Raw genomic sequence first — 27,432 nt, 5'->3', positions numbered from 1 at the left:
AGATGGCTCTATAAAAATAGACTAATTACTTTGCTATTGGTTTCTGCTATGGCTTGTGTCTAGATGACCCCCCCAAAGCCTCATGTGGTCATAGGTGGGGCTTTTTTAGTGGTGGCTGGATCTAGAGTATGTGATTAATTCACGGTGCAATGCTAGGATCAAGGGTGCTAGGATTAAGGGAGGGTGATTACTAAATCAGTCCACTGCTTGGTTTGGCATTGCCCTAATCCCAGTAGCCTGGATACAATATAAAGGACAAAAAGAGGCTTGTCTTTCCCTTGCTTGCTTTTGCTGTCTTCTGCCTGCCATGAACTGTTTCTTCTCTGCAATGTCCCTCTGCCAAACCACCCTGCTGTGGAGTCAGACAACTATGGACTGAGACCTCTGAAAATCTTGAGCCAAATAAACCTTTCCTCCCTTAACTTGTGGCTGTTGGGTATTTTGTATCAGCAATGAAAAAAGTAACTAAGACAATTTCTTTATTTTTATTGTAGATACATTGGACACACCACTTATCAAACATGTGGAGTTTTAGTATTAAAGAATGTTGCAGCACCTCCTGGTGAGATTAGCTTACCATTGTGGGAGTCAGTGCCTATAGGATGGATCTAGGGAAATCAGTACTAGAAAGAGTTGTTCTTTCAATTACAAGCACAATTTAGTCTTTTGGGGGCATATATAGGTTTATGATTTTTTTTTTTTTTGGTACCAGGGATTGAACTCAGGACCTTGCACTTGTGAGGCAGGCATGGTGCCACTGAGCTAAATCCCTGGCCAAATATTTACAATTTTAGTAAATGCAACCATTGCCACTTGATAGAAACCCTGATTTATTTTTCACTTCTTATGATAGAAGAGCTGATTTAAAGAATAAACATTTTTTGTCAAATTGACTATTAAATGTTAGGATACAAAACAAATGTGTGCACATACAAACACAAATACACATATATTGCCAAAACTGATAAGATGTGTAAAATGAACTTTATAAAACTAGTTTATATAAATACAGAGCCATGATGGACTCTTTCAAAGCATAAATGTAATTTTCTATTAAGATTAGTAGGAGTGAGCAAATCCTATGCTTTGGGAAATTTTCCTAACAGCCCTCCTATCTTGGGAAGGCTGTAGTGTTTACCAGGGGGGTTCATGATATTGTAGGCATGTTAAATTGGACATTACTATAGTGATGACTTCTTGTCATCACCAATATATTTATAGAACAACTGGAAAATAGATTTAGCATTAGCCTTCTTACACCCAAATGTATCACTTCTGAAAATCCCTGTCCTTGAAAGTTCTCAATGAGTCTTTTATTATACTTGTGAAAAAATTTCTTTCTTTAGAAAAAAATCAAGACAATGAAAAATCTGTCAACTGAAATGTTTGTCTTTTACTGAATTATCTTCTATTTTAGCTGTAGATAGTTAAGGACCACTTTTATTTTCTGATCAGAAAACTGAGGTTCATTTGAATTAGACTTGTACAACTTCACCTAGCTAGGGGAAGGGGATGGAAAGTATTGGAATTTGACTCTATGTTCATAAACTCTTAATTCTTTGTTCTTATAAAATAAGAGTATTTTAAAAATATTTCAATGCTATTAATAGATATTTTCCTATATAAAACTTTCACAGGTCCTCTTGTATATTTTTAATTCTCCTAAGAGGTTTTTACAAATCAAATGGTAACCACATTTCATGAAAAAATTCCCAAGAATTTTTCCTACTGCATTATATTTTAATCTTTTCTTTCTGAAAGAAGAAAAGTTTCACTCAGAAAACAATAACAATCTTTTCAAAAAATGATCAGATAACAAAGTTGTCTTCTTCTGATTGTTCATTTGTTCAGGTCTCTTTAAAGACCACTGTTTCATACTTTTGTTCCTTTCATAAGTTACTATCAACTATCATAGATTTAAAGCTTACACTGAAATTGCTTATTCTGAAAGGAAGCATTCAAGATCACTCCATCTTTTGTGTGTGTGTGAGAGAGAGACAGGGTCTCTTGATATAGTTCAATCTGGCCTTGAGCTCACTATGCAGCCCAGGCTGGCCTCAAACTCACAGCAATCCTCCTGCCTCAGCCTCATGAGTGCTGGTATTGCAGGTGTGCACTACCACAGCCGTCCACTCCACCTTTTGCATCTAGAAATAACCAACATTGAATTTGAAATAATGAATCATATTGTTGTCTAATTTAACAGTGTAGTATCCGACATTTTCTTTCCTTTGTTAATGATCTCTTCAGAAATTATTAGTCATGAACAGAATGAAGTTTCAGTCATATAATTTTATGATAATCAGAATCCACTGAGTATTCTCGTATATTGTTGTCATGAATAAGTACTAAAAAGCACCCTGATTTTAAATGCAGATGAGTATCTTTGACAAGCCACTTACTAACTATTATGTGAGAAACACACTATCCCTCACAGGTGGGGAAAATTGTTGCTGAGCTCTCAGTGAAGATCACAAATCCTACTTTGTTTATCTCACACCACAAGCCTATTTAGGCAATCTCGTCACTCATTTTTCCATCTACATCCTTATGGCCTTGAAGTATTTATATCAACTATCACTCTCCTGAGTTCCACATAAATATAATTGTTCTCTAGACACTTTTGCTTCTATATATTGTAGACTACACATTCATATTTCCTTTTCTAAATGAAGGGTACTTCCATATATTCCTACTAGAAATAGAGTTATATTAAATCTCTACTGCTGGTTCTTCCCACAACATTAACTCAATTAGTGAATTAATTGTTTTGAGTTTCTGTCAATTTAGTTACATCAAAGTTTTGGACTGAAGTTTCATTTCCTCATTGGCTTTTAGAGAGAGGCCTCCCCTTTCACATGCATGCCTCCAGCCTGGCAGCTTGCTTCATCAAAGTCAGCAAGAGAAAATCTGTTAGCAACACTGAAATTACATCTTTTTATAATAACCAGAGAAATGATAATGCATAACATTGGTCATATACATTGGTTGGAAGTCAGAATATTTAGTACATTTGCAATGGGAAGGAATGACACAAGGGTGTGAGTACCAATGAGTGTGGGTTACAGGCTGCTATCCTAATAGTCAGGGTACCACGATTTCTTACCTTCTATTTTATATCTCCATCTCTTAATTGCTCTATACGTTTTTCTGAATAATTATTTAAAGTTTTCCAATTTACCAATTCTCTGTTAGTGGTGTCCAATCTACAGTATAACACATACACTGAGATTCTCTAATGACTATTTTTCATTTCCATGATTTCTATTTAGATTGAAACGTGCCTATTTTCTTTTCTTCAAATTCCTTTTCTCATTTTCTTTTTTCCTTTTTTGGAGATTTGAATCAATTTATTTTAAAGCCCAATTTATTTTTCTCTTTTGTTTCCTCTCCCTTGGGTGAAAATCTTCTGACTTCTACCTTATGACCATCTCTCATGGCAGTAGTCTCTCAGTGTGCTTTGTAATTATTGTTAACCTATGAACATGTCTTTAGTAGAACTTATCTTCCATGGAAGCACATGCAAGTTCCATTTCTATCTTAGCTTCTGGAGACATCACTATGAAAGTGATTTTTCTGTTGCTTCTAAGACTATAATACTTACAGATTCTAAAACACGTTCTTCCTTAAGTATCTATAATCACTTTCCCTGCCTTCCCTCCTACTGTAAAATCATTCTTAACAGATTATCTTTCCAGAAACTTTATGTCCAGCTCCCTGTCTCTAAATACTGAAATTCTATAGTACTTTTTCTTATATTTTCTTCTCTATCAATACCAAATCATTTAGCTTTAAATTTTATCTGTTGTGGAATGACCCACAAGTCCCTCACTGTCTCTTCCTATAATTGCATTAACTTATTATAATTTAATTACCATTAATTACATACTTAGTTTTCCAATTCCAGTTTGGTATCTCCACATTGATATTTAATAGGTATCACATTCTTAACATTTCTAAAATGTTTACTTCAGGGGCCAGAGATTTAGCACAGTGGTTCCGCCACCTGCCTCGCAAGCGCAAGGTCCCAAGTTTGATCTCTGGTACCTAAATAAATAAATAAATAAAATGTTTACTTCAATATATTCATAATATCAAAGTGAAGGAGATAAAAGAGTAGTAGCACTTGAGGATAGAGATGAAAAATCTAATTCTAGATAGTACCTCAATGATCTTCAAATTTCGCAGTTAGAATATGAGAGGAATTCTACTATGAATCTAGATTTCTAGGCTACATACAGAGATTCTGCTATGGTAGCTCTAGACTAGGATCTTGGAAACTATCTTCACATCACAGGCAATTGTAGTACAGGGGATCTAAGGATAATATTTTGAAAATTTTTGTCCCACTTAATGAAGCTGGTAAAATATTTCATATTATGCTGTCAATTTTGTATGAATTAATAAAGGACAAGACAGGAGTAAATCTTTTCACATAGACAACGGGATAAGGCTGAAAATTTTTAATTGTGTTTTAGTTGCATTTCAAATTAGACTTTCTTTCCTTTCCTTGTAGGCCAATTTTAGCACAATATTCATCAGATGGACTTACCTCTTCTATTTATATGAAGTGGCTTTGAAAAAGCTACCTGTGTTGATATATACAAAAAAAGACTGAAGATAATTCTGTCATTTCTCAATTCTTCATTGTACTAATATATTCCCATTGATGGGGCCAAATACATAACACCTACAATTTAAAGGAGAAATGGTGTATTTAGCTCACAGTTTCAAAAGATTCACTCTGATGGTCACCTGGCTCCAACATAGGAACATCATAGCAAGGTCCTGAGTTCAATCCCCGGTACAAAAAAAAAAAAGAGAATAAGCCATTAGATTCTGCTTATTGTTTTCTAGGCTTTCTCCAGCATGATTCTCCAAATTTTTCCAAATTCCTCCAGTAAGCCAGTTCCAAAAGTTTCTGAACTGCACCCCCTTCTCTGGTATCAGTTTTCTGTACCTATTCCTTCCCTGATGCTAGGATCAAATACCTGACAAAAAGTAAAGGAGAAAATGGTTGATTTGGCTCAGTTTCAAGTTATTCATTTCTTGGTCAGCTGGATCCAGCACAGGCCATCATGCAAGAAGTATGTGGCAGGGAAAATCTGCTTGGTTTATGGTGGCTAAGAAGTGGAGCAAAAAACCAGCTCCAGTGTACCATGCATGACCACTAGATGCACTTGTTCCCCGCATCTCAGAAAAATGCTTCCTCTGATCATCTTAGCTGCTACTTTTTAATGAAATATTAATGATGAAGCCAGAGTAGCAGAATTGCTAAGTTTTACAGGTTTGCCACCAACAATCCTTGTGTGACCAGCATTTAATTCCATCATTTTCAGAAATTCTGACTAAAAAATATGCCTCAATTTTAATTGATAGAAAGACATGCTATTTCCTTAGCAGAAGGCCTTCCATGATATACAGAGTTTTAGACTCATGCTCTGATACCATTTGCCTTTTAGATTATTCAAATCACAATTACATTTCACCTAGATTCTTATGTAGTAATAGAAATTAATCATCTCTCTTCAATTCTGAGCATGCTAATAGAATATAACTTTTGTTTTAAGGAATCAAGATATAATAGCTTCCCGAAGACAATGAGTAACCTGTAATAATTTTGAAATAATTGTAAATTTTATTTCTTTGTATGAAATAAGAGTTCCTCAGATTGATGATTCAGATATCACTAGAAATATACATAATTTATGAAATTAAGAATAGGATACTTCAGTGTTATTATTCTTGTCACCATTTTATTAATAGATAATATTGCTAAAGTGTTTTATATGTATATTAAATTCTTAACAGAAGGTGTTCATTTAGGTTTCCACTAAAAGTAATTTGCTCACTGATAATAGTGTCTCAGATGAATTTCTATGGTTATGAAAGGTGAGTGATTTCCTCTCTTCTCAGAGAATCAGAGTCTGTTTTGTTGGAGAGCTACAGTGAAGTGCTTTCCTTGGAGTTGAGAAGTAGACTGGATATGGTATTTTTTATCCTAGTTTAACTTTTCTAAGACTCATTTAAAGACGGTTCTTTTTCTGAGGAAGGCATATTGTGTGTTTGAATAAACTTGGGTTTCTTGCGTTTGTGATAGGCTTTCTTACCAAATAAGAGAATTTATAATATTTAGTAATATAAGAACTATATCTGCCCTGATAGTGCTATTGAAATTGAAATTTGTTTTATTAATAGCTGAGATTTTCAAAAGAGAATAATGTAACAGGTCCTCATAAGATTTGGAAAGTAAATGATAAAAGATAAAGTAATAAGGGATTTGGGAGGAAATCTTGTGCAAAAAGGTAAGTAATTTTCTAGGCACAATATTTGAACAGGTTATTGTTGTCAGAGGCCTGCCAAGGGAAGATCTGAGGTGCCTAGTTTTGCTGGATACCATGTGGAGCCCTTACTACATTGTCATCTGTTCATTCTGCTCACTGTTAAATAAAAGATCTTATGTTTCATTGTCTAATTGTTATTTGATCTAATGATATTCTTTTTTATTCATATCTGTTATCTATTTTTTCCTGTGGCCAGTAACTAACAGGAGGAATAGCTATTCAATTAAGTGGATATTTACCTAACAGAAGAAATAAAGATGCAATTAAACAATATCTATACTTAAAATAACAGTAGCTAAAACAAGGTAGGAAGTGATTTCCTTCCCATATAAAGTCTGAAGCAGGAATTCTGGCATTGATGTGGTAATTCCACTTTCATCCTTTTCATCCTTTTGTCTTATTGCCCTACTGTGCTTAACACATAGAAAGGTAGAAGAAAGGACCACATCTTTGTTCATATCATTTCTAGTCACATTCCAGTTATTATATCTTGATCAAATGGCAATCCTTAGTTTCAAGGAAGGCTGAGGAAGGTAGAGTTTAGCTGCACTGATGTATTCCTAAGTAAGAAGGAGACAATGAAAGTTACCAGACTTGGAATTTGTTATCACATGTATACTCTGGTTTCTTCCCTCAGTGACCTCAAAATCTTCTATAAGCATTAAAAACTATGCATTGTTAACTATACCAAAAGCAATATAAAACAAGAATTAAGTAAGAATTATACAAATATTATCAATTTAAAAAGGGAAAGTTTACACATGATATAAATGCTTAACATTTGAGAAGATAGAACATTCAAAAGTAGAAATCCACCAGGGTATTGAAACTGTATTTTAGATGAAAGAGAAAATTCCTTACTTAAAAAAGGTATTAAAATACCTAGTAAATAGAACTTTTTCAAACAACACTCACTTCGCCCACTTCTATACCAGTGAGTGTGTTCAATATGTTTGGTATGATTAAGCAGAGGGAAAACTGGAGACTAACTTACCCAAATCTTTCACAAGTCTTCAAGTTTCCCAAGAAAAGACAATTCCCTTTATTAGATATTTCTACCTAACTTACCAAATAGGACCTTTGATTTTTTTTTTCCCACTTCTTTCTTTTAGGGTGTTTTTCAGGACATAATGATCACTTTTTGACAATTCACCACAGGAAGAATGGGAAGCCACTATTCATCTATCACCAATCACAAGACCTTGAGAAGAGCCTGGATATTGCCCCTCAAAAGATATATAAACATAGATACCATTCCTCTTCTGAAACTCAGATAAGCAAAACCCAGCAAATAGTTAACTCAGCATTTCCTAGAACTGCATATGACCCATCTCTCAATCTGTTGGCTATGGCTGGTCAAGATCTTGAAGTGGAAAATCTTCCAATTCCAGCAGCAAATGTAATCGTGGTGGTAAGTATCAGGTTTAACTGATGCTTATGTTGGTGCTCTGTGGTTGATTAAAAAAACTAACTGTGAATATTTACTATTGAATCTCAATGATTATTTACTATACCACTTCTCGTTCTCTGATTTTTTTTGTTACTTGCTTATTGTCTTCTTTCTTTCTCCCATAAAATCAGAAAACTTGTGTGTATCCTCTGCTTGCAGCACAATGCGTGGTGCCTCGTAGATACTTCATAAATTTTTGAGTTAAAAATTACTTTAGAAGGCTTTAGAGTACAGCAGATCATATCCTGTACTTCCTTCTGTATAATGTGTATATAAAAGATACACCTTAGTCTGAGCCTATTTAAATAAATAATATTTATTTAAGATTCTCTGGTCATTTGACTGAAATTATAATACATTTTAAAACAACTGGAAGGGAGAAAGTATTGTAGGACAGAGTACTCTGTTACTGGAGTAAATGAGATTGTTTGGGAATAACTGATGGATAATATTCCTAATATCATACTGAACAAGCATCAACCTATATTAGTTAAGGTAATGCAAAAATCCCATTGCTTATATTCGTTTTTTGTGTTTGTTTTTTTGAGACAGGGTCTTGCTTTGTACTTCAGGCTAGCCCTGAACTCACTATGTAGCCCAGCCTAGCTTCGAACTTACAGTGAACCTCCTGCGTCTGCCTCCCAAGTGCTGGGATTACAGGCATGTGCCACTATACCCAGTCCATTGCTTATATTCTGGAGTAGATAACCCAGGCCAGAGGTTTTCAAATCATCTGTTGACACCTGTTTTTGACTCTAATCCCTCTCAAGTTTAAAATCATAATCGAAGGACCAAATAAAAATTACAAATCAATTGGCCATTACACAATTTTATATATGCATTAATACATCATGTTGTACCCATATGTGTAAATCAAATTTTTATAAAAATAAAACCATAAAAACTAAATATCAATAGTTAAATGTTTATTATCTCATTCCTGATAAAAGAATAATAAAATGAGTTGACTTTTGAAGTAAAGATAAGTCCATGGATCTATTTGCATTTTATAACCGCTCTCTGTACCAAGTATAATTAACTTTAACATGCTTCTTTTTCTTTATTTTTTATCTGCTAGATATAATACACTTTATTTAGTATTGAGAATCAAATATCTATTCACTGATGTTTTCAACTAGCACATATTGAGCATCTATTTGACCCAGGTGTCACTTGGATTATCTGCAAATAGAAACAAATGAAATAGTCTCTGATTTTGCCGGAGAAATGTCTTGTGTCAATAATTATATAATAAAATCATGAATCCAGAACACAAGATGAACTCTGTTAAGAGAAAATATGCAGGTTATCTGGCCATGTGATGGACCTGAACTTTTAAAATTTTATTTTGTTTTGCTTTGAGTTTCATGAGTAATAAATGTTCTGAAGGGGAAAGTCATGCACAACATCTATTCAGTGAAGATAAATGATGTTAATGATGATGTCTTTGGATCTGTGTATGGTAATGTGAATGCTAGGGCTCATGGGAGATCTTGCCTATAGTGACCATCATATACCCACTGTTATTAACTCCCAAAGTGACTATGAATTACAGTTCAAGAGATACTTTTTTATCCTGTAATGTCATGTTCTGTCTAATTAATTTAATATCATGGAAAATAAAAGGCATCAATAAGGAACTCTCATGGGTCATTTCACTTTTACTCTCTTTGTGGTTTAGAGATTCATGAAAAAGCTATGCCTTTTCTTTTGAGTGTTGGAAGCAATAGGCGATTTTATTACATTACTCTTACCTAACTTCTCTTGATCTAGCTTCTGACTGTGTTATGGCTTTTGTATCTCGCAACAGTAATTGCTAGTTCTGTTTCCTGTAATCTACTTACATTACTTATGCACATGGTGATTTACTAGAAAAACCATAGAGGTAAAGTTATTTTTTAAAAATAAATCAGTAATATTCAGCTTCCTCGAAAAGGAAAAGGCTGACATGCAATTAAATATCAGCCAATTTGAAGGGTCATTCTATGTAGAAAAGCAATTTAGGAATGGAATGTAGAAGATTCAAGTGGTATATTCTGGAATAATTTATCAGTGCAAAACTTATTGCTTGGCAAATATTGCAGTGGTACTAAAGAATTATTTTGTGGCTTAATTTATATTATAATGAGCAGTGAGAATGAGTACATTTCTTGTGGTGGTGAATTATTGGGATTTTTTTCCAAACAGCATAAACCTCCAACCTCCAAAATATATATGTAACTTCTAATAGGAGGGAGAGATTACCTTTTTCTTCTCCAATATTTCTTTCCTTCTCTGTTTTTGCTATCATTGACAGAGAGTTTTAGAATGATAAATTTAACAAGGACATGTGTCCCTCCTCCTTTCCTGATTCCTAATTGCCACCACAAAGCATTTCATAAAAGATTTGTCCACAAGTGAATTTTTTTCTTTTTTGCCTTTCTTTTGTAATAAAAAAAATCTGTAGTTTATTTGTTCCATGGGAAAGAAAGCATAATTAGAATGTTTATCCCAAATGAATGCTAATTATGTTCCAGAAACTCAATTAAGAAGTTGTTATTAGGATTTCTGTGCAAGTACAATGTAGACGAAAAATTAATGGCCTCGAGGTCAGAGCTGAGGTAAGAGGGGAAAAATGCCTTTAGTTCCATGTTGCTGGAAATTCTGTAACTCTTATCACTGGATCCTCAGCATATTTTCCAAGTCACAAGGCCACACACCAGGAAGGAGAAAACCAGGTGTCCAAGAGTCCAGGTTGCTAAGGGAACAGTGTTCTAGACTAGCCAAAATCTGAGAAAACAAGAGGCTAGGAGGTCTTTGGAATAAAAGGAGTGATTTTTTAGGATCAGCAGAGAGGGCAGAGTTAGAGAGATTATAATCTACTCCATGGATGGACTGGAAAAAAGGAAAATTGAGAAAAAAGATGGAGAAGGAAGAAGCAGAAAGGAGGGAGGAAAAATTATAATGGGGAGGGAAGAGAAAAGGAAAGGGATTAGAGGGTATAGTTGTAGTTCTTCTAAAGCACATGAGAAGATGATGCTACATTTTCAGAAGGCTGGAATGGTCTCTATTACATTTCTAGAATCCTGTAACTTTTTATCTTCCTTATCCCTCACCCAGACCAGCAGCCAGGCATTCTATTTTTTGACACAAAATAGTCTTGCAAATAATTTTATCAGATATTTTACTCAGAAGACTATTAAAAATGTTAAAAGCTTTCCATAACTGTGTTTCACTGGGTTTCAGTTACATCTTGAGATCTGGCTTGAATCTCACCTCAGTTTGTTTCTGTTGTTGACCCATTGAGGAGATTTGCTACCAAGAGAAAATCCCTAGCTGTAATTTGAAGGGTTTTGAAAGTCTCTCCTTCTGGTTATCTTGCCACAGTGAAGACATTTTATTAACATTTACTGTGTTGTGTGATGTGGATGAATAATTGTTAGATACCTTTTCAATCAACAAATTGGTTCAACTATACTTTTATATTTGTGTATCAAATATCCCAAAGGATGAGCTTAACTATGGAGAGAGTACTGAGGTTCAGCTATGTCAGAGAAAGTGTATTGGTAATAAGTATTTTGTTGCAAGTGACAAAAACATCTAACACAAATGAGAGAAAATGCAATAGCTCAAGGACCAATACTTTTATAGGAAATCTCACATGGTTTTCATCAGGGGCTCAAATTATAGGACCCAGATCAATCTCCCAAATCTACTTCCTCTGAGTCAATTTAAATTCTCAGAACAACTCTCTTCTCAGTCACAACATGGGTTTTTTTAAATTTTAGGATTTTCATCAATAAAAATTTATATTCAGTTGGAAAGAATGTCATAACTATCAGTAACAATTTGTGGCCATGTGATAAGATTGGACTTACACCTCAAACATAAACCATAAGTCCCAGTCCTAGAGTTTTCCTTAAAAAGGTAAAAGCACTATCTATTATACATTTTGATTCTTATTTACACTTTCAGTTTCTCACACCAGAGAAACTATTCTGTATTTACACATGTGTGTCTTATTTATTTCACTTAAGAGCACGGCCTCAATGTACATCTATTTAGCTGTAAATATCTCTAGTTTCTCATTCTTTATGGTTGAGTAGTACTCCATTTTATAAAAAAAAAAAAAACCCACATCTTCTTTATCCAGTCTCCAGTTAATGGGCAATTGGGCTGTTTCCAAGTTTTAGCTATTATAAACTGTACTGCTATAAACATGGGTGCACATAGGAAGAAAAGGTCCAAAGGGGTAGGGGAAAGGAAAGAAGGGAAAGGAATAAATATTAGAAAAGGAAAAAAATGGAAACAAAGTCTTTGTAAATAGGGAGGGGTAGAGAGGTTGAAAGGAGGGCAGGGGAATGGGGAAAAAAATAAGAACCAAGATGCATCGTGTAAAGGTACAGATTCCCAATGATGAATGTCCTCATATTGTATAAATAAAATGTACCAATAAACTTAATCAATAAAAAAAAGTAAAAGCAATGTATGGAAGGGAAGGTTATTTATGTGAAAACTGGAGCACTATTAACAAGCGAAGGCAGCATGTCAATGTATGCTAAAGCAGAGTATGTGAAATTCAGTTTTTATTAAGACAATAAAGACCTTTTAATGAAACAAGACTTATAAAGACTTAAAACTTGGCCTAAGGATGCACCACTATAAAAATGAATGACAAAGGGCATGCTGTAACCCCTCCAAAGGTGCCTCAAATAGGCAGCAAATTGGCTATGACATAGGAGAAAGTTGAGTTGTCAACAATATATCCTAAAACCTAGATTATTTGTCAATAAGAAAGACTGTGTTTTAGTCCAATCTATTGAACCTGTTATGTTATATCCCCCAAAAGTTTCAAATTTAAGGAAACCCCTATAGCCTGTCTACTTATGACTGTTTATATAATGGGCAGCAATAAGGCTACACTACATTCCAGTAGATGTCTGAGCCCATTTGTGAGCTAACTTTCTTGTGATTGGCAAAGTCACAGAAAGTATAATGCAAATGCAGGCCTTGAAAAAACTTGTGTTATCATATGTTAGCATATATTAAATGATGCAGAAGTCAAAACAGTGAATACCAAGTCAGAATGCTAAGTTGATGAAAGGTATAAGTGTCCTACAATGTGAGGTGTGACCAAAGTCTTCCAGTTATTCCTGAGACACTTCCCTCAAGTTCTTAGAGGAAGTAGATATAAAAGCCTGAGAGAACAAATTTAAATAAAAAACCATTACAATACAAGGAGGTTGGTCAAACAACAGTTTAAAACACATACATGCATGTTAAAGTTTAACTGCTACAGTAAAGTACTGTGATTTTCTCAATACTTGAACATGGAACATGTGCACAGGGAAAAGATAACATTGCACTTTATAAGCACTGTATTATAAGTGGAAATGCAATGTCTTCAATAAAAGTATTTAAAATTGGTACCATATTAAAAAAACACATATATGCAGATTTATGAATGGGAAAGGAGAAATCATACAGAGAACTCAGCCCATTTAAGAAATTAAAGAAGAACAAAAGAGACATTACAGATGAATTGGAAAGCATTGTCCATTACATGGTGTTGGCACAATCAGATAGCTAGTTAGCAAAAATTAAACATGATAGTAATAAACAACTGTTTTGTGCTAAGTACAAAACATTTTTATTTTGTTTATCATTGTATTAAGAATGATGTATTATGTTATTGTTGCAGCAAGCCTATAACATGAAGAAAATGATTATTTTCATTACTCCATTTAAGACTTTTGCCTTTCTTTCTCTTATAAACTACCATGACATCCTGCTTACTAGTCACTCTGCATTCATTCTTCCCAATTTTTGTCAGAATGGTCTGCAGAAAGCTTAAATCAGACCATACTACACCATACAAGCATACATGCATGCACACGCACACACACACACTCACCACTGACTTCCCATTGCTATATAAATAAAATCCAAGCATATTGCCGTGGCTTATATCCATGTCACCTGGGAATCTTGGAAGATTCTCAGAATATTTGCCTGAAGATTCCATAATTTGGGGATGAGTCTCAGCAATCTGTGGATTCAGCGAATATCCTGAAGGATTCTTGGGTTTTGAGAAATTTGGGAAGCATCACTGTTTCTGAGCTCATCTCTTTACCCGCTGCCCCTCCCTAACTGCGCACCAATGCTCTCTTTGTCTCCAGTTTTGTGCTTGTTCTTGGATCAAGCTTTACCTTTGGTATCTCCTGCACAGAATGCACTTCCTACCTTTCTTATGTCTAATACATAAAGAGACTCAATAAATATTTTTAAATTAATAAATAAATGTTAAATAGCAAACTCCAATTATTTGTAGACATGGAGATTATATGTGATTTTTTAAAAATTACATTCTTTTGTTCTTAACCTATAATGATTTTTTTCTAGTTCTTTCTTCACTTTATTACTTAAATTGTCAGTAGAGAGCTTGGATGATTTTCAGGAACATGTTTCAAAAGTAGATATATGAAATCAAAAAGAATATAAACATTGGTAACATACTGCATCACTGAAAGGAGGGAGCTGTCTTACACATTAGTCAGACTGACACTATTTTCAAATGATAGATTCCAAAGATATTTATAGTCACCTTCCTGCTTTTTCTTCATAGCACTTTCAACATTCTAGCTAGTGTGCTTCATGTCTCTTCCTCCCCCATCCATAATACCTTGTAAATTCCAAAAGGTTGAGATTTTCCTAGTTTGTTCCTACTATATAGTTTGTTTCTGCTATATAGTTTGTTCCAGTCTCTATTATAGTACCTGGCCATGTTCCAGTCTCTATTATAGTACCTGGCCATAGTAAGGACCCAATAACTATTTATTAAATGTTTATTAGCTAAAAGAATGAAATGATACTGAAAGAAACACAACTCAAGAGCTTAAATAGTACATATTGGTTAGAAAATTTTGTTAACTGCATGTTAGCATTGAATTACTTATTATAATATGGTCTTGTTTTACATTTTCCTCACTACTTGTTTTGTGCTTTTTTTTTCAGTATTAGAGATTGAATCCAGGGTCTTTGCACTGAGCTACTTTCCAGGCCTTTATTAATATTTTGTTTTGGGACAAGGCCTCGGCAAGTGCTAAGTTATCCAAGCTGGACATGAATTTGTGATCCTCCTGCCTCAGCCTCTCAGAGGGCTGTCATTACTGGCATGAGCTGCCACACAATGCTTAAGCTATTTTAATCTATCACCTTTCATCAGTGAATACAAAGTAACTAATGAATATATATTGAAATTATTTCTTGATTCACTTGTAGGATTAAAAATCATTAGATGTGATTTAAAAGCCTCACAGTGGTCATTTCACAGATAACAATAAAAAGTCCACTAAGTCAAGCTAGATTTTAGGTTTTAAAAGGTCTAAAAACAGAATTTCTATGATATAATTCAGAAGTTTGGATAAACTTTTGCTCATTTGCTTTCAATCTAATGTAAGTGAAGCATTTTCTTTTTTATACCAGGCTTGAATTTTGGAAAACTTTGTGCATAGATTTCCTGAGATGTTACCATCTCTTTGCAAAATAATGTTGAAGTAGAAATTCCATCCTTGAGCTTGGGATCCTGACAATTATAATTGTCACCATCTGTTTGTTGCTTTTCTCCATTTCTAGATATTAAGACAGCAAGAAAGATGTGGAATGAGTTCTGAAAATGCTAGAGGCTAAACTTCGACAATGTCAGTGTGATGTTACCACATCAAACAATTCAGTGTATCTGCTTGTTTTGGATCATATAGACTCATATTGGGATGGCTGAAGTCCCAGGAGACCTGGTTTACTTGATGATCATACTGAACATGATACATTAAATTCTTACATAGAGAGTAATTTAGTAATATTTTTCTAATCGTAAGAGATATGTATTTTCATAAAGTTACAGAATGTTTGGAAAATACAGAGAAGGAAAAAGATGAAATAAAAATAATTCTTAACTATTAAATAACCAGTGTCATCATGAAATGTGCGTACATGTATGGAATCTGCATATATATAAAGTTTTATTATTTTTACTTACTGTACAATATGTTTAGCTTTCTGAGTCACCACACATCTTTATACACCATTTCTATTTTTCATCACCACTGAATTCCATTTTATTTTTTAATTTTGAAATTTTTTATTTGTACCTGTTTGCAGAACGTAATGATTACAGTCACCTTGCAGAGCTTGTACATGTGTGAAATACATCTTAGTTTTCTTTTACAAACCGATCCCCTGTCCTCTCTCCTCACTCCCTCCATCTCTTAATCTCCTTCCCATTTGCCAAAGATCGAACTCCCTGTTTCCTATTATCTATTTTTTATTTTGTTCTTCAAATTATTAATATTTTGGGGATTCTTATATAAGAGAAACAATGCGATATTTAAGCTTGTGTGTTTGATTTATTTCACTTAACATTATTGTCTTAAGGTGCACTCATTTTCATACAAATGACTCAAATTTATTCTTGTTTATTCCACTGTGTATAAACATCACATTTTCTTTATCCATTCATCTGTTGACAGACATCCAGGCCATTTTCTATATTTACCTATTATGAGTTGTACTGTTATAAATATGGGTATGCATGTTTCACTGTATAGTAATATGATGTCTTTAATTCTTTCAGGAAGAAAGCTAAAAGGGGAATTTCCGCATCAAATTTAATTTCTGTTTTTAGTGTTTTAAGGAATCTCCATGTTGATTTCCACAGTGTTTGTACTAGTTTACATTCCAAACAATGTAGAAGTGTTTCTTCCTCCCCATCCCCTGATGTTTGTTATTATTTGATTTTTTGATGATGGTCATTTTTTTCTGGAAAAAGATGGAATCTCAGTGTTGTTGTTATTTACATTTCTATAATGACCAGAAGTGTTAAATACTTTTCATGTATTTATTGGCTATTTGTATTTCTTCTTCTGAGAAGTGCCTACTCATTTCAGTTGCCTGTTTTTCGGTTGGATCTTCTATTTTGGGAGCCTAATTCTTTTGAGTTCTTTGTTCTAGATTTTAGTCCTTTGTCTGAGAAGTATTTGGCAAAAAAATGTTTCCATTGTGTAGGTAGTATCTTCACTCTGTTGATTATTTCCTTTACTGTGAGAGAGCATTTTAGTTTGATATAATCCCAATTTTTGATTAATGATGAGATTTCTTGTGCCATTGGAACTCTGTTCAGAAAGTTCTGTTTGTGCCTTTGTCCTCAATAATTTTACCACAATGAGAGATATAGGTCTATATTCAATCTTCTGTGTGTGTATAGCCAATTTTCCCAGTACCCTTTGTTACAGTGGCTGTCTTTCCTCCATCATATGTTCTTGGGCCATTTGTCAAAGATCAGATAACTGAATGTGCCTAGGGTTATTTCTGAGTCTTCTGTTCTGTTCCATTAATCCACATGTCTGGATTTTTTTACCTGTTTTATGCTGTTTTCATCACTGTAGCTTTATAATATAACTTGAAATCTGGGATTGCAATGCTTCGTACTTCTCTCTTGTTGCACAGGATTTGTTTTGCTCTTCTGGGTCTCTTCTGGTTCCACATGAATTTTAGGAAAATTGGATTTTTTCTAGTTTTGTAAGTAATGATCTTGATATTTTGATGAGGATTGCATTAAATCTATAGATCACTTTGGGCAGTTATGTTCATATTGACAATACTAGTTTTGCCTATCCAAGAGCAGGACATATCTTTCCATTTTCTGATGTCTCCTTTGATCTCCTTTTTCAAAAATTTATGGTTTTCATTATAGAAGACTTTCATTTTCTTTGTTAGGTTGATTCCTAAGTATTTAATTTTCTTTTTTTTTGTATTAAATTCTTTTATTGATACATTTTAGGTATACAACACAATTACATTTCTCATTGAGAATTGTACCTTTACATAATGCATCTTGGTTCTTATTTTTTTCCCATTCCTAGCCCTCCGTTCATGCCCTCCACCCTTCCCTATTTGCAAAGACTTTATTTCCATTTTTTCCATTTCTCAGCATTTTTTCTTTCCCTTCTTTCCTTTCCCCTGCCCCTCCCACTACTCCTACCCCTTTGGACCTTTTCTTCCTATTTTGCATTATCGATTATTCATTCTAATCATTGGTACATTTTAGGTATACAATATAATAACAGTCATCATTGGAAATTTGCACCTTTACATATTCTCTCTTGGTTCTTATTTTTCACCCTTGCCCAGCCCTCCCTTCAACCCCTCCAGTCCTCCCTATTTACAAAGATTTTGTTCCTATTTTTCCATTTTCTCATATTAATCCCATTCCTTCTATCCTTTCCCCTAGCCCTCCCACTTCCTTCCCCTTTGCCCCTTTTCTTCCTATTTCACATTACCTATTATACATTTAGTCCTTATTTACACTTTCAGTTTCTCACACCACAGAAACTATTCGGTATTTACACATGTGGGTCCTATTTATTTCACTTAAGAGTATCACCTTAATGTTCATCCACTTAGCTATAAATGTCTCTAATTTCTCATTTTTTATGGCTGAGTAGTACTCCATTTTATAAAGAGCCCACATTTTCTTTATCCAGTCTCCAGTTGATGGGCATTTGGGCTGTTTCCAAGTTTTAGCTATTACAAACTGTGCTGCTATGAACATGGGCACACATATATCACTGTGGTATGATTCTTTTAATTCTATGGGGAAGATCCCCAGCAGTGGAATAGAGAGGTCAAATGGGACTTCCAGTCCTAGTTCTTTGAGGTATCTCCATACTGATTTCCACAGTGGTTGCACCAGTCTACACTCCCACCAGCAGTGGAGCAGGGTTCCTCTTTCCCCACAGCCCTGCCAGCATTTGTTATTGAAAGATTTCATGATAACAGCCATTCTTTCTGGAGTGAAGTGGAATCTCAGCGTTGTTTTCATTTGCATCTCTCAAATGACCAGTGATGTTGAACATTTTTTCATGTATTTATTTGCTATTTCTACTTCTTTATCTGAGAAATGTCTGTTCATTTCAGCTGCCCATTTTTGGATTGAGTCTTTAAATTTGGGAGGTCTGATCTTTTTAAGTTCTTTATAGATTTGAGATAGTAGACCTTTGTCTGACGAAGAGCAGGTGAAGATTTTTTCCCACATTGTGGGTTGTCTCTTCACACTGCTGGTGGTTTCTCTTGCTGTGCAGAAGCCTTTTAATAAGAAGAGATCCCATTTGTTGATTGTTTGTGTTAGTTCACGGGCAACTGAGGTTTTGTTCATAAAATATTTTCCTACACCAATGTTTTCAAGGGTTCTACCTAACCTCTGTTCCAACTGGTTCAGAGTTTCTATTTTAATATTTAGATCTTTAATCCATTTTGATTTTAGTTTAGTGCATGGTGAGAGATACAGGTCTAGTTTTAATCTTTGGCAAGTTGAAGGCCAATTTTTCCAGCACCATTTATTAAAGAGGCTATCTTTCCTCCAGTGAGGGTGTTTGGCTCCTTTATCAAAGATGAGATGGCTGAGTGTGTCTGGCGTTCTTTCTGCATCTTCTAATCTGTTCCACTGGTCCTCAAGTCTGTTTCTTTGCCAGTACTATGCTGTTTTTATCACAGTAGTTTTGTAGTAGAGTTGCAGGTTGGGGATTGTGATACCCCCTGCCATGTCTCTGTTACCTAGAATTGCTTTTGCTATTCTGGGTCTCTTCTTGTTCCAAATGAAGTTTTGGATTGTTTTCTCAAGGTCTATGAAGTATGCTGCTGGGATCTCAATTGGAATTGCATTAAATCTATATAGCAGTTTTGGAAGTATGGTCATTTTCACTATATTAATCCTTCCTACCCAGGAGCAGGGGATGTTTGTCCATTTTCTGATATCATCTTCAATCTCTCTTTTCAGAGTGCCATAGTTTTCAGAGAAGAGGTCTTTGATTTCTTTCATTAGGTTGATTCCTAGGTATTTCAGTTTTTTGGATGCTATTGTGAAAGGAATTATTTGCCCTATTTCTCTCTCAGTGAGTCTGTCATTGGTTTAGAGGAAAGCTATTGATTTTTGTGGGTTGACCTTGTAACCAGCTACTTGACTGAATTTGGTTATTAAGTCTAGAAGACCTTTGGTGGAGTTCTTGGGGTCTTCTATATAGAGTATCATGTCATCTGCAAATAATGACAATTTGACTTCTTCATTTCCTATCTTTATTCCTTTTATTTCTTTCTCTTGTGTAATTGCCACGGCTAATGTTTCCAGAACTACATTGAACAAGAGTGGTGATAGTGGACATCCTTGTCTTGTTCCTGAATTTAGTGTGAAGGATTTCAGTTTTTGACCATTTAGTATGATATTGGCTGTTGTTTTTTCATAGATGGCTTCTATCAGTTTGAGGTAGAGACCATCTATTCCAATTTTTTGTAGGGTTTTTATCATAAATGCATGTTGGATTTTGTCAAATGCTTTTTCTGCAACCTTTGAGATGATCATATGGTTTTTGTCCTTGGCTCTATTGATATAGTGTATTACATTGATTGATTTTCATATATTGAACCATCCCTGTATCCCTGGGATGAATCCCACTTGATCAGGGTGTATGATCTTCTTGATGATGTTCTGCATTCTGTTTGCCATTATCTTATTAAGGATTTTTGCATCTATGTTCATTAGTTGGATTGGCCTATAGTTCTCTTTTTCAGTTGGGTCTTTCTCTGCTTTGGGGACTAAGGTGATGCTTGCTTCCAGGAATGAATTTGGGAGTATTGCTTCCCTTTCAATTTCATTGAAGAGTTTAAACAGTAGAGGCAGAAGTTCCTCTCTAAATGTCTTGTAGAATTCAGCAGTGAAGCCATCAGGGCCCGGGATTTTCTTAGTCATTAAGTTTTTAATTACATTTTCAATTTCATTGGTTGATATTGGGTTGTTCAGAATTTTTAGGTCTTCTTCATTCAACTTTGGTAATTCATATGTATCTAGGAATCCATCCATTTCTTCTGTGTTGTCCATCTTATTGGCGTATAGGTTCGGGAAGTAGGTATCGATGATCCTCTGGATTTCTGCTGGGTCTGTTGTAATTTCATCCTTTTCATTCCTAATTGCATGGATTTGGGTCTTTTCTTTCCTTTTTCTGATAAGGTTGGCTAAAGGTTTGTCAATTTTGTTGATTCTTTTGAAGAACCAACTCTTGGCTTCATTGGTTTTTTGTATCATTCTGTTAGTCTCCATTGCATTGATTTCTCCTCTGATCTTTATAATTTCCTCCCTTGTATGAGCTTTGGGGTTGTCCTGCTTTTCTTTTTCTAGAAGCTTGAGGTTCAGCATCAGGTTGTTTAATTAGGCTCATTCTGTTTTCCTAATATGTATATTCACTGCTATGAATTTCCCTCATAAGACTGCTTTCATTGTGTCCCATAGATTCCGATATGTTGTATTGTCATTGTCATTGTCATTTAATTAAAGGAACTGTCTGATTTCTTCTTTAATTTCCTCTGTGACCCATTGGTTATTCAGAAGTGTGTTGTTCAATTTCCACGTGCTTATGAAATTTTTTGAGTTTCTTTTGCTATGGGTCTCCAATTTCATTGCACTATGGTCTGATAATATACAGGGGATAACTTCAATTCCTTTGCACTTACTTAAACATGTTCTATGTGTGAGTATGTGGTCTGTTTTTGAGAATGACCCATGTGCAGCTGAGGAGAATGTGTATTCTGATTTTGTGGAGTGGAAGACTCTGTAAACATCTGTTAAGTTCATTTGTTCAAGAGTTCGATTGAGTTCTGGTATTTCATCACTTATTTTTAGTCTAGTTGATCTATTTGTGACAGTGGGGTGTTGAGGTCCCCCACTACAATTGTATTAGTGAATATATGACTTTTCATGTCCGTTAGTATTTGTTTTATATAGTTGGGTGCACTAGTGTTTGGTGTATAGATATTTATGATTGTCATCTCTTCCTCTTGGATTGTTCCCTTTACAAGGATGTAGTGTCCTTCTTCATCTCTCTTAATCAGTGTTGGTTTGAAATCTACTTGATCTGCAAAGAGGATAGCTACTCCTGCTTTTTGGGGGGTTCTCGTCACATGGAATACTGTTTTACACCCTTTAACTTTCAGTCTATGAGTTTCCTTTTGAATTAAGTGTGTTTCTTGTATGCAGCATATTGTTGGATTTTGCTTCTTGACCCATTCTGCCAGTCTATTTCTTTTGATTGGTGAATTGAGACCATTAACATTGATGGTTATAACTGAAACATACTGACTTGTCATTGCCATGTCTTTTTCTTTTTGTTGGGTTCTCGTCCTTTACATTTAATTTCTTGTCATGCCAGATGGGTTCATTCTGCTTTGCTTCCTGGGGTTGTGACCCTCAATGTCAGTTCCTAGGCTATTGTGTAAAATTCTTTGGAGTGCTGGTTTGGTATTCACAAAGTTCCTAAGGTGCTCTTTGTCTTGAAAGTATCTCATTCTTCCATCAGTTTTGAAAGATAGTTTTGCAGGGTACATCAATCTGAGTTGGAGGCTGTTTTCTTTTAGGGCTTGGAATATGTCACTCCAAGCTCTTCTTGCCTTGATGGTTTGTGCTGAGAAGTCTCCTGTGATTCTGATGGGCTTTCCTTTGTGTGTCATTTGTTTCTTTTCTCTAACTGCTTGGAGAACTTTGTTCTTCTGTTGAGTTTCTGGAATCTTAACAATTTTATGCCTATGTGTAGATTTTCTTTGATCAAGGCTATTTGGAGTCCTATATGCCTCACTTATCTGTATGTCAAGCTCTTTTCCCCTGCTTGGGAAGTTTTCTGCCATTATTTCTGTGAAGATATTTTTTATGTCATCTCCACTCTCTCCTGTTTCTTCATTGAGCCCAATCAGTCTTATGTTATTCTTCTTTGCATCATCTAGCAGCTGCTGGATTGATTTCTCATGTCCCCTTATAATTTTGAAGCAATTTTTCTTTTCCTGGTCACTAATTGCAATCTTATCTTCTATATCTGAAATTCTGTCCTCATATTGGCTCATTCTGCTGTGTAGACTTTCAATGGAGTTTTTCATGTCCTGGAATCTATTTGCATCTGTTTTATGGATTCCATTTGTTTCTTATGTTGGGATTCCATCATGTTCCTCAGCTCCTCTCTAGATTTATTAATCATGTCTTGCACTAGGGGCACAATTTCTCCTGTTATGTGAGAAATTATTTCTGATTTCAGTTTTTCCAGATCCTGTTTTGTTGCCAGTTGAGTGGGTCCAGGTGATTGAGTATCAGAGTGTTCCATCTCATTTCCCTTTGGGGTTGCTGTAGGTGATCTGGAAGTCTGGTTTTGAGACTTATTTATGTGTTTTCTCATTTCGACTGGGGTGGGGGGCTGCTAGCACCTGCATGGATTACCTCCTCTGAGCTGGGTGAGGTGGGACAGGTGCCATGAGCAGTGGTAGGGATGGTGACCCAAAAGCCCTTTCCTGTGAGCTGGGAGCAGCCAGAGGGATGGTGGCCGGGAAGCCCCTTCCTCTGGACCAGGAGCAGTGGGATGGTAGCTCAGAAGCCCCTCCCTCTGGGCTGGGAACAGTGGGAGGGATGGTGGCCTGGAAGCCCCTTCCTCTGGGCCAGGAGTAGAGGGACAGAAGGTGGCCCAAAAGCCCTTTCCTCTGGGCTGGGAGCAGCGGGAGGGATGGTGACTGGGAAGCCCCTTCCTCTGGACGAGGAGCAGTGGGATGACGGCTCAGAAGCCCCTACCTCTGGGCTGGGAACAGTGGGACTCAGTACCTTGGTCTGGTGGTCTGGTGTCCTCTGCGTCTTTGTAGTGTGGAACCAGGTGGCTGCATGTCTGCAGCTGGGTGATTTGGTGCCTTCCACATAACTCAGGACCTCGGTAGGGCGTGCACAGACCTGCCTGTCTGCAGTGGGCTGATTCGGCATGTTCTGTGTGACTCAGGACCTCGGTAGGGCATGGGCCAGTATTTAATTTTCTTAAAGCTATTGTGAGTGACAACGTTTTCCTAATATTTTATCAGCCCAATCATTATTGGTGTACAGGAATGTTCTTGATTTTTCTGTATTGATTTTGGTGCTCCTTCGGCAGTACATATACTAAAATTGGAACAATGCAGAAAAGTTAGCATGGCCCCTGTGCAAGGATGACACACAAATTCTGTATGATTTTGTATCCTGCTACCTTGCTGAATTTGTTTTATTCATATGAGGAGTCTCTTGGTAGAATTCATTAGACCTTTTGTGTAAAGGATTATATAATCTGTGAGTAAGGATAGTTTGACTTCTTTGTTTTCCCTTTATATATTCCTTTTATCTTTTTCTCCTGTCTGATTGCTTGTGCTAGCATTACAGGTAATTTATTAGACAGGAATCATGATAGTGAATATCCTTGCCTTGTTCTCATTTTTATAGGAAAAATATTTAATATGAAATTTTTCCTATTTATTGTATTGCTAGCTTTAGGTTTGATATAAAGAGCTTTAACCAGTTTGAGATCAGATCCTTCTATTTCTATTTTTTCAGGGTTTGTATCATAAAAGGAAGTCGGATTCTGTGAAGGTTTTTCCCTGCATCTATTTAGAGGATCATGTAATCTTTGTCTTGGGTTCTATTTATGTGATGTATTACATTTATTGATTTCTATATATTGAACCATGTTTGCACCCATGGGATGTTATTTACTTGATCATAGCATATGATGTATTTAATGACTCACTGCATTATGTTTGCCAATATCTGGTTGAGCGCTTTTACATCTATGTTCATTAAAGAGATGATAGGACTGTAGTTTTCTTTTTAGTTGAGGCCTTGTCTGCTTTGGGAATCAAGATAATGCTAGCTTCCAAGAATGAGTATGCAGTTCTCTTTCTCTTTCCATTTCATTAAAGAATTTAAGAAATACTTGCTAAAGTTCTTGTATAATTCAGTGGTGATTTCATTGGGTCCTAGGCTTTTTTTTAGTTGGAAAGATTTTATTAAGCCTTAATTTCATTGCCTGTTATTGGATAGTTCAAGGGATTGGGGTGGCAAGGTTTTATATTTATTAAAAGGAGGAAAAGAAATATGCTTTGAACAGTGAATACAGGCTGAGTAAAGTTAGTAAAGTTCTGTAGGATGAGAGCAGTCCACAGAGAGCACAGTGGCACAAATTTAATGGTAGCTGCCTTTTTATCCCCAACTCCTCAGACTGACATCAGATCTTCTAGCTCTTCTCTGGGAGTGGGGACAGTCAATACTCCAGTGCCATGAGTCAGGCATATCTGCTGGAATTCTAAAGAGTTTACCTTTATAAGTGATTAATTGCTTTTTTATAATAGCTTTTAAGATTCTTCCCTTGTGTTGGACTTCTGGGATTTTTGACTATGATGTGTCATGAAGGTCATCGAGTTTTCTTTCTTTCTTTTTTCTTTTTTTTTTTTTTTACTGGGGATCTAACTCAGGACCTTGCACTTGTGAGGCAGGCAGCGGAACCACTGAGCTAAATCCCTGCCCCAGAAGTTTTCTCATTCTGATAAATATTTGGAGTTCTATACACCTTACTCAGCTGTATGTTGAATTTTTCCCCATACTTGGAAAATTTCCTTCTATTATTTCCATAAACAGTATTTTTATTTCATTTGTGCTGTCTTCTGATTTTTCACTAATTCAAATTAATATTAGGTTAGTCTCCTTTGTATCATCTAGTAGCTGTTGGATCTATTTTTCAGGATCTCTAATTTTTTTATTATAGTATCTCTGAGTACAAGGTCACCTGTATCTAGTCAGAACTGCTTCTAGTTCTTACACTTTCCTCACATTGGTCACTTCTGGTTTCTATACTTTCAATAGAAATTTTCATCTTCTGGATTTGTTTGGTGCCTTTTAATGAATTCTGATTCTTTATTACACTGTTTGTTCATGTTTTGTATCATTTTGTTTAGCTCAGCTAGCTTTTTATTAGTGTCTTCTTCAAGCTCACTGATCATGGCAGGGGGTTGTTTGTTTTGTTTTGTTTTTGAGACAGAGTCTCACTATGTAGTTCAGGCTGGCCTGGAACTCATGGTGATCCTCCTGCTTCAGCCTCCAAAGTTCTGGGATTACAGGTATGCACCACCATGCCTAGCTCATTTTGGTTTTAAGTGCATTGTCTGTTTAGTTATATCATCTTTGAGCTCGATAAGCACCTTATTTGATGTTTCCTCTTTTATCGCTTCATAGAATTCAGATGTTGATTTCCTCCTCATTGTTCCTTGTGGATCAGTTTTGGGGAAATGGGAGTTTTAAGAGGCATTTTCTTGCCTTGTTTTTTCATATTTCCATTGTGTGTTGTGGGTGGAGGGACTCTATTGCTAGTATGGAGAACTCTTTAGTTAGTGTCTGCTTTCCAGTGAGGTGCTCTGTCCATGACTAACTATGTGCCTTTGCTTCTGTTCCAAGATCTGACCACCTCTATTAATTTGTGAAGGGGTGTACATATCTAGTTGACCTTTCTCTATGACTGTCCTTTGGCCAGTTACTGTGGTAGGGTGAGTCCAGAAAATCTGAAGTGTAGTAGTTCTGTAGCTTCTGATTTACTGAGTAGCTCAGTCTTAAACAATTAACCCCTTCCCATAATGGTTCCTGGTTAAATATTATCAAATATGGTGGACACTGAACTGGATTTCTTCTCCAACTCTAGCCTTCCATGCAGAAGGAATTACTTTCACAGTAAAACCACATACTGTTTTTGCAGTTTACAAATTCATGTGTTTTTCTTGGAGCTAGCAGGCTGGCCTGGTCCATTGTTTCTTCCTGGGCCTGCTGACCTTCTCTGGGGGGTTACCTAATGTTAGCAGAGAAAGAATCCCTCCCTGGGAGCTAGGGCTAGTGTTTCAGATTACCTCACACTTTTCTCCACATTGTCTTCAGATTCTCTAGTTTCTCTGTAGTTTCTAGTTTTCCTGTTGGTTCTTTGTTGATTCCCAAATAGCTACTTCATTTTTTTTCTCACTAAGTTATTGTTTTCTAGGTATTTGATTCCAGATCTCAGAAAATCTATATTTTTCTACTGGTCTTTACTCAGTCATTTTTAATTTCATACAAAATCATTTTCAATAGGTGCTATATCATTGTACAGTAGATTTAAAATTTCTGTATTGATATATTCCCAATATGTCCTTTTATTTAAGGCAGCTAATCCTAAGAAATAAAAATAAAGTTAGAATACATCAAAAATAGTACTCTTTTTATAGAAACTGCCAAATTAATATTATTGAGAGAACTTAATGAGCATATCTTAGAAAAAGCTACTTTGGGAGATGTGCTCTCGACATAATGTACTTTGAGGCCTATTTTTTTTCCTTGAGTAAATTATGTGTATTTCAGGTACTAGATCTTCAGCAAGAGCTATATTTTAAGCAGCCAAAGAAGTAAGCAGGACAAAAAAATGCTCTGTTCAGAAAACATAAAATGTTTTTTCTTTAAAGAAGATGTAAAGGATGTTTATGTTAGAGTCTGAAAAATCTTTTTCTTAACCAATAATTTCCACAACATTGTCAAAAAATCAAATCTGCAGATAAACAAAACTGTATGCCCTTTGAACCATATTCTTAGACCTAGCAGTTGTGTCTCTAAAATTTCCCATTGTTTTCTAGTTGTTAAGAACTGCTTTTGCATAGCTCTGTGAGTTTGTCCCTTTTTCTTTCCTTTCTTCTTTATTCACTTATCTTCTCTAATTATTATTCACCTAATTATTCAACTTTTTTACATCATGCATACTATTTTTCTATTCTGTA

General features: G+C 35.4%; 1 protein-coding gene and 1 non-coding gene across 3 annotated transcripts in view; both read left to right on the top strand.

Annotated features, from left to right (window-relative positions):
* Ptprr (protein tyrosine phosphatase receptor type R) overlaps positions 1-27,432 on the top strand; it is a 281,279-nt gene that overhangs the window by 18,277 nt on the left and 235,570 nt on the right. For both annotated transcript variants that reach the window (XM_087192424.1, XM_004845043.3), the window contains one exon: positions 7,457-7,755. In XM_087192424.1, coding sequence (XP_087048550.1) covers positions 7,457-7,755 — 299 coding nt within the window. The remainder of the gene's footprint in view (positions 1-7,456; positions 7,756-27,432) is intronic.
* Positions 23,754-23,859, top strand: LOC147823655 (U6 spliceosomal RNA). The gene has a single exon (XR_015443486.1). It is a non-coding gene; the product is annotated as a U6 spliceosomal RNA (small nuclear RNA).

This window comes from Heterocephalus glaber, unplaced genomic scaffold, assembly GCF_053883595.1.
Source record: "Heterocephalus glaber isolate CG9 unplaced genomic scaffold, H.glaber_assembly_v1.0 deba00001571, whole genome shotgun sequence".
NCBI classification, from domain to species: domain Eukaryota; kingdom Metazoa; phylum Chordata; class Mammalia; order Rodentia; family Bathyergidae; genus Heterocephalus; species Heterocephalus glaber.
Note: the sequence above shows the minus strand (reverse complement) of the source record. Positions and strands in the feature narration are given on the sequence as shown.